This window comes from Cebus imitator, unplaced genomic scaffold, assembly GCF_001604975.1.
Source record: "Cebus imitator isolate Cc_AM_T3 unplaced genomic scaffold, Cebus_imitator-1.0 Scaffold266, whole genome shotgun sequence".
In the NCBI taxonomy this organism is placed as follows: Eukaryota; Metazoa; Chordata; class Mammalia; order Primates; family Cebidae; genus Cebus; species Cebus imitator.
Window position 1 is genome coordinate 101,950 of NW_016107581.1, and position 9,528 is coordinate 111,477.

The 9,528-nt window shown below is 56.6% G+C and overlaps 1 protein-coding gene across 1 annotated transcript; it reads right to left on the minus strand.

The window, feature by feature from the left end:
- Positions 1–1,476: 1,476 nt before the first annotated feature.
- PTGIR (prostaglandin I2 receptor) lies at positions 1,477–6,022 on the minus strand. Its single transcript, XM_017500375.2, has 3 exons — positions 5,906–6,022; positions 4,358–5,137; positions 1,477–2,681 (listed from the first exon to the last, which is right to left on the minus strand). The coding sequence occupies exons 2-3, from the start codon at positions 5,123–5,125 to the stop codon at positions 2,289–2,291; spliced, it is 1,161 nt and encodes a 386-aa protein (XP_017355864.1). The 5' UTR covers positions 5,126–5,137; positions 5,906–6,022; the 3' UTR covers positions 1,477–2,288.
- Positions 6,023–9,528: the final 3,506 nt, after the last annotated feature.

Genomic DNA, 9,528 nt, shown 5'->3' on the forward strand with positions numbered 1-9,528 from the left:
CTTATTCTGCTTTATGGTGATTTAAAACATGGTTACTGAGAGGATTAAAAAAAAAAAAAAACTCAAAACACCTGGAAGGTGCTTTGTTTTTAAATTGTATCTGCCCAAATAACAATAGCAACAGCTACAGCAATGGCAATCGTAGTGACATTTCTTCTGGGCTTGATTTCAAGGCCCGAGCTAAATTGCTTTTCAGAGGGAACTGCTTAATCCTCAAAGCCGCCCAGTAAGCTAAATACTAGATTATGATCATAAGGAAACCGAGGTGCCCCGAAGTGGATAGACAGGCCTGCTCCACGCCCACACCCGCTCCCTGTATAAGCTGGGGCAGGTGGATTATCATCTCTGGACCTGGACTCCAACCTCCATAGAAAGGGCTTATAACCGGGCTCAGGGGTTTACGTCTGTAACCCAAGCACTTTGGGAAGCTGAGGTGGGAAGATCACTTGAGGTCAGGAGTTCGAGACCAGCCTGGCCAACATGGCGAAACCCCACCTCTACTAAAACTACAAAAAATTAGCCAGGGGTGGTGGCGCATGCCTGTAATCCCAGCTACTAGGGGAGGCTGAGGCAGATGAATCACTTGAACTGGGGAGGCAGAGGTTGCAGGGAGCCAAGTTGGTGCCACTGTACTCCAGCCCGGGCAACAGAGAGAGATTCAATCTCAGACAAAAAAAAAAAAAAAGGGTTTATAATAGGCTGCCCTGTGGATGGAGTGAGAGGAAGCACCACCCACCCCTGGAGGAGTTGGCTGTTGTTCTCTCGGGAGGCTCAGGCCTCACCTACCACGCCCCTCCCCAAGTGTGGATTTTTTTGTTTTAACACAGGGGGCAAGAAAGAAAGGGGAACTGGGGCAGGCAGTGCAGTGAGGCTGGGTGGGGGGAGTTCCCACTCACCCTCCCCCACCCTGAATGCCTACTCACTTCCTTCCATGCCAGTCAGCTCACTCCTGAGCACCCTCCATCCTGGGCCTCTCGGAGGGCAGGGAGTGGTCATGAGAAGGGGGTGGGGATGGGAGGCTGGAAATCACCCCGGCAGGGCCCAGGGCGGGGCAGAGGCTTGTCTGTGTCCTCAACACCAGGCAGTCAGCGCTGCTGAATTCTGGGGGGTTTTGAAGGTTTTTTTCTTTTTTGTTTTTGAGACAGAGTGTCACTCTGTCACCCAGTGGCATGATCTCAACTCACTGCAGCCTCAACCTCCCAGGCTCAGGCGATCCTCTTTTCTCAACCTCCCCAGGAGCTGGGACTGCAGGTGCGCACCACCACGCCCAGGTAATTTAAAAAATTTTTTTGTAGAGACAAGGTCTCGATCTATTGCCCAGGCTGGTCTCAAACTCCTGGGCTCACGTGATCCTCTCACCTGAGCCTCCCAAAGTGCTGGGATTACAGGCATGTGCTATGGCGCCCAGCAATGTATCTGTTGAATGACTGAATGAATGAAATCTTTGTGAGGGCTCCAAGGACATATAACATGAGGTCAAGCTCTGTAAGGAGGTGTTTATTAATTCAGGACCCTGGGGACAGGTGCAGGACTTAGGTCTGCCTTCTGGGGGCACTCCCTGGAATCCGCAGCCCCCAGCCTTCGTCTGCCAGCTTCTCCGTCTGTCTCCCGACACCTGCACCCCCACAGTTCCCGTCTCACAGCCCATCAAGCTAGACGGAATGTCTCAGGCCCTTCTGGTACAAAGCACATGACCTGTGTTGTCACTAACAATGCCGCAGCCTCCCCTTCCCCTCACTGCCCCTTTGGGGTGCCAGGTCTCCCAAGTCTGATGGGAGACCAGCAGCAAGGGAAGGCAGGGAGTTTTTCCGAGAACCCTGGCTTTTGTGGAGCAGAGAGGGGCTGGCTCTTGGAGTGGCTTGGGAGAGGGGAGAGCCATCCCCTGGGGACTTGGGGTGGGCAGCTGGGCCCCCTAAGTGGGTGTAGATGGGAGCCAGTACTCAGAGCAGAGCAGACCTGAGTGTACAGAAGCCGCTGGGAACTTCTCCACCTTCTAAATATTTAGACAGTGAGATGGATGGGAAATCCAGGGCCTGGAGCAGTTCGGCCAGGCCACTGGCTATTTTGAGAGAACCATTCTTTCTGTGCTCCAGGATAAACGTTTCCTCTGTCCCTCACTCTCCTCCCAGAGCCAGCAGGGACCGCCCTGCAGCAAGAGAAACAGCAGCTGATCAGCCCCAGAGTTTGGGGGCCAAGGTTCCAGCACCCACAGCCATCAGCCATGTCCCTGATTTTCTGGCTCCTGTCCCTCAAAGACAGGCCAGAGATCACAGGGTCGGCTCAAGATGTCAGCAGAGGGAGCAGGCGACACTGGCCTCTGCTTTGGACAATGTTCCCACAGTACTGCCGCCGGACTGCTGTGCCAGAGGCAAGGGTGCCACCTGCCCCTCGCCCCAGGCCGACAAAGGCACCCAGCTCCCCTCCTTTTCCCCAGGAGCAGGGGGCGCCCTTGGGTCCCTCCTCCCTGGGGCGAGCTGGGAAAGGGGTGTCTGCGAGTCACCATGGGCAGGCCCAAGGCACAGACAGCAGATCCAGAGCTTGAGTCGCTGGAAGACCGCCTTGCGGAAAAGGATGAAAACCCAGGGGTCCAGGATGGGATTGAAGGCGTAGAAACGGAAGGCGAGGAGGTCCCCCATCTCGCTGCTGCTGTCAGGGGTGACGGCCTGGGTGAAGCACCGGATCTGAGGGTAGGGTGAGGGTGTCAAGGAGCACCCAGGAGCCCACCGTCTCCCCACCCTGCCTCCCTCCTCCCACTTGCTTACTGGCAGGGATGAGGGAGGGGTGGCATGCAGAGGGGAAGGAAATAAGATAAGATGAAAACTAAGTAACATCCGGGGAACACAAGAAGAGAAAGCCCCAGGAAATTGCCAGAGATGCTTAAGGGGCGAGGGAGAGAGGCTGGGTACGTGTGTCCCCCGACCCTCAGAAGCAGGGAGGCCCCGACATAGATTTTTGAGTGTAACATTCCTGGGCCCCCGTGAAACTGCCACAGAGCTGTGGTGATGCCTGTGTATATCTGTCCACAGCATCTGAGTCTCTGAGTCAAGGTAACCCCCAAAAAATATGTAAGGACCCCCCTCAATCCAGCCTGGGCTCTTGCATTTTACAGAAAGAGAAACTGAGGCTCAGAAGAAAGGTGGCATGACCAGGTGTCACAGACATTGAGTGTGTAATGGGGTGTGTGCCGCTCCCTTTGGAAGGGGCAGGACGGGAGTTCCCCCAGGAAACCAAGGTGTGGAGGCAAGGGTGGGGCCTGCACTGAGGCAGAGGGGAACCAGGTGGGGGGAGATCAGGCTATGCACTTGAAGGACCCAGGATCAAGACCCAGGTCTGTGTGACTCTGGGCAAGAGATACTGCCCCTCATCTGTAAAAGTGAGGACAGGAGAGAGCGTTCTCTCCGTTTCCTGCCAAATGCTGTAGAATGGGTGTCTGTGGTCATTCTGAAGATTATCTTAGAAAGTATTTGTAAGCCACTAAGCACAGGCAGGCATCGAGAAGCGCTCAGTGAGGGTGATCTTGTCATTACAGGGGTAGGGGAAGGATGGTGGATGCTTTTTGCTTATGGGGGGCTCCAGATGCCTAAGCTGGGTGATAAGGTGTCAGAAGAAGCCAGATGCTGAAAGAATTCTCCAGAAAGCCAGGAGCTGTCTGACACAGGACCAAGCCTCCGTCTGATCTGTTTTTGTTTTCTTTGTTTTCGTTTTGAGTCAGGGTCTTGCTCTGTCAACTAGGCTGAGATGCAGTGGTGTAACTCACTGCAGCCTCAACTTCCCAGGCCAGAGCAGTCCTCCCACCTCAGCCTCCCAAGTAGCTGAGACCACAGGCCATCATGCCAGGCTAATTTTTAAATATCTGCTAGAGACGGGGTTTCACCGTGTTGCCCAGGCTGGTCTCAAACCTCTGGGATCAAGTGATCCTCCCGCCTCACCTTTCTTTTTTCTCTTTTTTTTTTTGATTTGGAGTCTGACTCTGTCACCCACGTAGTAGTACTATCTCGGCCCACTGTAATCTCTGCGTTTGGGGTTCAAACAATTCTCCTACTTCAGCCTCCCAAGTAGCTGGGACTACAGGCATGTGCCACCACGCCGTTTTTTTTGTTGTTGTTTGTTTGTTTGTTGTATTTTTAGTAGAGACGGGGTTTCATCATGTTGGCCACACTGGTCAGGAACTCCTGACCTCAGGAGGTGATCCGCCTGCCTCGGCCTCCCAAAGTGCTGGGATTACAGGCCTAAGCCACTACAGGCCTGTCAAGTCTGACTTCTTTTGAGCCTCAGCCTCCCCATCTGCGACACGGGCACAACCCACCTCGCTGCCCTCCTCCTCTTCCCACTCCCCCCAGCTCGGGAGGCGACTCACGGTGAGAGGCAGGGAGCACACGGCCATGACCACCGTCATGAGGGCCAGCAGGATCAGGTGGTCCACCTCGTCCTCTCCGGTGTGGGGCCGCTGACCCAGCGAGCCCTGGTGGCGCCTCTGCTGGCGGTACATGCGGCAGAGGCTGAGGGTGGCTGAGCCGTTGCAGAGGAAGATGGCCGCCACCAGCAGCGCCACGAGGCCGGCGTAGGCGAGCGAGAACGCGGCGCCGCCCGGCTGCGCCCAGCGCATGCGCAGGAAGCACCAGCTGCCGGGGCAGTACTGCTGGTGCTGGCCCAGGCCCAGCAGGGGCAGCGCGCAGAAGAGGACGCAGAAGGCGTAGATGGCGGGCAGCGTCAGGCGGGCGCAGCGGGGCCCGTCCAGCTGCGTGTAGAGGTAAGGGTGGCTCAGCGCCAGGCAGCGCTCCACCGCCATGGCGAAGAGGATGAGCATGGACGCCAGGCCGAAGAAGGTCATGGCGAAGGCGAAGGCGTCGCACAGCGCGGGGCCACCCCCGGCCAGGCCCAGCAGGGAGCTGTTGCGCGCGTAGGCCACGAACACGGCCGGGCTCAGGAAGCTGGTGCCTAGCAGGTCAGTGGCCGCCAGCCCGGTGACCAGCACCGCGAAGGCCGAGGGTCGCGCCGGTCGCCTCGCGCTCAGGATGCCCAGGGCCAGCCCATTGCCCACCACGCCGGCCACGAACATCAGGGTGCTGGTGGCCGGCCCCACCGAGCCCCGCACGTAGGTGAGGTTCCTGCACGAATCTGCCATCCCAGGTCTGGGCTGGAGGGTTCCCAAGGTGGGAGGTGAGGGTCAGAGGGAGTCAGGGCCGCCCCCACCACCCAGCCCACTCAGATGTCCCTGCTGGCCCGTCCTTACGGCAGCTGGGGCCTCCCAGCCAACCCCCGGTTCTCCTGTGTGTGCCTGTGTGGTCCTCTCCCCTCTAGCTTCTCCGGTATCTCTCTGTGTGTGTCTCTCCCCAACCCTCCTATTTCTTTCTTATTTCTTTCTTTCTTTCTTTTTTTTGAGACAGGGTCTCTCTCTGTCGTCCAGGCTGGAGTGCAATGGCATGATCTCGGCTCACTGCAGTCTCCGCCTCCGCCTCCTGGGTTCAAGCCATTCTCCTGCCTCAGGCTTCGTAGTAGATGAGATTACAGGCACCAGCCACCACACCCAGCTAATTTTTGTATTTTTAGTAGAGATGGGGTTCCACCATGTTGGTCAGGCTGGTCTCGAACTCCTGACCTCAGGTGATCCATCCACCTCAGCTTCCCAAAGTGCTGGGATTACAGACGTGAGCCACTGTGCCGGCACCCCCCACCTCCTATTGCTTTCCTTCTCTAGCCCTGTCTGTCTCTGCGATTAAAGAGACAGAGAACATCCAGGCATCGCCAGTTTTTTCCCTCTCTGTCTCTCTGTCTCTTGCTGTTATCTCCATGTGTCTGTCCCCTCCTTTGTCCTTGTCCTCCCAGCACCTTTCTCCCTCTAACCCCACACCCTCTGCCCGCTCCTGCTCTCGGCCGCTGCCTCCCCAGCCCCTCCTCACCGCACCTCTCCAGTCTTGCCCCGGCTGTCTTGTCCCTCGTGCACGTCTGTCCCTTCGCTCGCTTTGCTCCGCGTGTCTCTCGCTGTTGTGTCAGTCTGTGTGTCAGCTTCTCCTTCTCTCCTCCCTCCCTCTTTCCCTCCCTCCCTCCCACCCTCCTCAGCTTGCCTGCTCACCCCAGCTTTTTCATTTCCTCTCTCTGCCCCGCCCTCCCTCACTGTTCTCCAGGGGCCCCCCTGGCACGCTCCCCACTCCCCGTCTGCCTGCTTGACCCAGGACGTACATCTCCTGCCGCTGCCTCCACCCTCCTTCCCACATCCTCTTGGTTCCCATCACTGAGCCACCTGCCACCTCTCCACACACGGGTCTCCTCCCTCCCCCAGTGTCTCCCTCGCTGGCCTGGGTGAGGAATTCCTGAGTCACCATCACTTAGGCTTGGAGCCTCCTGGGGTAGTAGGGGGCCACTAGGAGGGACCTGAAGGGCACGGTTGACCAGACTTCAATGGGGTGGCCTTGGCCTGGCCTGTCTCAGGGTGGCCTCTGGGATCTATTCTGGGCTCCAGGCTCCGGGGCTTAGGACATTGCCTGGGAGTTGAGAAATGACCAGGAAATTCCTCCCTGATGTAGTATTTTCCAGACACCACTGAGAGTTCTGGTCCCGGGACACAATTCACTCCTTCCAGAAAGCTGAGGAAGGAAGCTTGGCCAGAGAAAGGCATGCCAGTCCCTCGAGCCTGTCCCTGGGCACCCAGCTTGCTCTGCAGATACCCAAGAAGGAAGCATGAAGGGGCAAATTTGGTGTCCAGGTGTCAGGGACAGGCTTGGGTGATTCCTACGGCACATCATGAAAGGGTAGCACTGGGCCCCCCTCTACTCACCCCTAGGCCCCAGGCTAAGCTCTGGTGACCTTGACCTTCAAGAGTCCTATTTGGACCACAGGAAGCTGTCTACAGCTCCAGCATTGCTGCCATGTCTCTCCCACCCTCCCCAAACACAGCCAGGCCACTGCAGTTGTAGCCTGGGGCCAGTGCGACAGATCACGTGTTCCCGCTGCCCTCACAGTGTTCACGGGTCTCCCTTCCCATGGAGTCTGTGGCTTCCAGGCAGCCTCCGAGCCCAAAAGGGCCAGATAAAACCTTGGAGAACCTCCCTGAGCTGAGCTGTTTATCAGGGAGGCAGTCTGGAATCCATTCCACTTGGCTTCCTGTTTCCATCTGGCCATCTTTTTGCTTGCTGTGTGATGTTCCCAGGCTAGGAGAGGGAGCTGATAGATTTCAGCCTCCTCCTCTGTGCATGGGGTAGCACAGGCCTCATAGGGCTGGTGGCCAGCCTTGGCCTGCTGCGCATCCCAAATTAATCTTTGTTTTTTGGTTTTTTTTGACGGAGTCTTGCTCTGTCACCCATGCTGGAGTGCAGTGGCATGATCTTGGCTAACTGTAACCTCCGCCTCCCAGGTTAAAGTGATTCTTCTGGCTGAGCCTCCTGAGTAGCTGGGACTACAGGCACGTGCCACGATGCCCAGCTAATTTTTGTATTTTTATTAGAGACAGGGTCTCACTATGTTGGCCAGGATGGTCTTGATCTCTTGATCTCGTGATCCGCCCACCTTGGCCTCCCAAAGTGCTGGGATTTCAGGCCTGAGCCACTGCGCCCAGCCCAAGGTTGATCTTTGTAACAAGGAGAGAGCCTGTGCATATGTCTCATGTTCAAGGCCAGGAGGGACGAGTCCGACCCAAGGACTGGACTGTGGGCAGCTGCAGTCATGCCGTCTCTGTCCCCTGCTGTGTGACCACAACCCCTTTGCCCCTTCCATCTCCCTATCACCCATGTCCAGCTGGCATCCACAGCTTCCGGCAGGATGGACGCCCAAGTTCCAGCCCCATCATGGCTCCCTGAGGGACCCCACAGCCCCACTCTGGGGGCGCTTGTGTATAGGGGCTCCAGGTCCTGCCACATGTGGTCCTGTCTCATGCTGTCTGGTCCCAGACAGACCAGAGGGAACTCAGGAAGTTATATCATATTAATGAAGGGTAATGCCTGGCAGGCCTGCGTCTTGTTTCGGCATCAGGGGAGTTGCGGCGGTGGAGGGGGGGAGGCAGGCTTTAGTTCCTGGAGCCTCCTTCGTTCTCGCTTCCTGTCACCACAAGGACAATTAACTTCAGGAAGTCCCCTCTGCTCCCATGCCCAGTGAGACCTCAGGCAAACCCCCATCCCTTCAAGGCCTCAGATTCTTTCTTGTTTTTTGTTTTTTTTTTTAATCTGTTTTTGTTTTTGTTTTGAGATGGAGTCTTGCTCTGTCACCCAGGCTGCAGTGTGGTGGCATGATCTCAGCTCACTGCAGTCTCCACCTCCCAGGTTCAAGCGATTCTCATGCCTCAGCCTCCAGAGTAGCTGGGCTTACATGCATGTGCCACTGCGCCCAATTTTTGTATTTTTGGTAGAGACAGGGTTTCACCATGTTGGCCATACTGGTCTTGAACTGCTGACCTCAGGTGATCCACCCCCCTTGGCATCCCATAGTGCTGGGATTACAGGCATGAACCACCATGCCCGGCTGTTTTTGTTTTTGAGACAGGGTCTCGCTCTGTCACCCAGGCTGGAGTGTAGTGCTACAATCTCGGACCACTGCAACCTCCACCTCTGGGGCTCAAGCAATCCTCCCACCTCAGCCTCCCAAGTAGCTGGGACTACAGACACCTGCTGCCACGCCTACCTAATTTTTATAGAGATAGGGTTTCACTATGTTGCCCAGGCTGGTCTTGAACTCCTGGACTCAAGCAATCTGCCTACCCCGGCTTCCCAAAGTTATGGGATTACAGGCCACCACGCCTGGGCCCAGGCCTCAGTTTCCCCACCAATGCCACTAGGAGCCATGAGCCCTGGCAATCCCAGCATTGGTTCTGTGCTCCTGCATCAGGAGCAGGTAGGGCTGGCAGTGACTGTGACTCCCTCCTAATGAGGGGACTAAGGTCCCCAGGATCTGTACTGGTGCTGGATAAGCCTCAATCACCTTCCCCTGACACCCAGCCTCCTGCTTGACTGTGGTTCCAGCTAGCGCCCACGGGCCAAGCCCACAGCAGGGTCCTAAAGGGATTCTGCTCGCCGGCCAGGTGCCTTGGGGTGAGGAATCACCCACAGTGTGTGATGTGAGGGGCGGCTTCCAGGGTGGGAGGAGCTATGGAAGGAACTGCCCTGGGAGCATGAGTCAGCAGCCCTCCTCTCTCCATCAAAGGCAGGGAGGAGGAACAGGACTCAGGCCTCCCTGGGAGGATCCCTTGGCAGTGTAGATGGACGGACGGGAAGAGGAAGGACAGCTCCGAGACTACTGAGATTAGGGATGGACCCAGGGACACAAAGCACCCAGGAGGGGAGAGAGAATGGGACCGGGAGAGGCCAGTGTGCTGGGGACTGTGGGTGTATAACTAGACTGTGACTGTGTAGGGTTAGTGCAGCCCACGTGACCTAAGTGAGCATTTTTCTCAGCATTGTGATTGTGTTTGTGTGTGTGAGTATTGTGTGTATGTGTATATTGCGCACTCATGGAACTCTGTGTGCACATGGGCACACAGCTATGTTGTGGTTTTGTTTGTTTGTTTTTGAGATGGTCTTGCCCAGTAGCCCAGGCTGGAGT

Coding starts and splice junctions, on each gene's coding strand:
- PTGIR (XM_017500375.2), bottom strand. CDS start 5,125: ATGGCAGATTCGTGCAGGAACCTCACCTACGTGCGGGGCTCGGTGGGG. Junction 2,682..4,357: donor TGTGCTCCCTGCCTCTCACC/GTGAGTCGCCTC, acceptor CCCTACCCTCAG/ATCCGGTGCTTCACCCAGGC.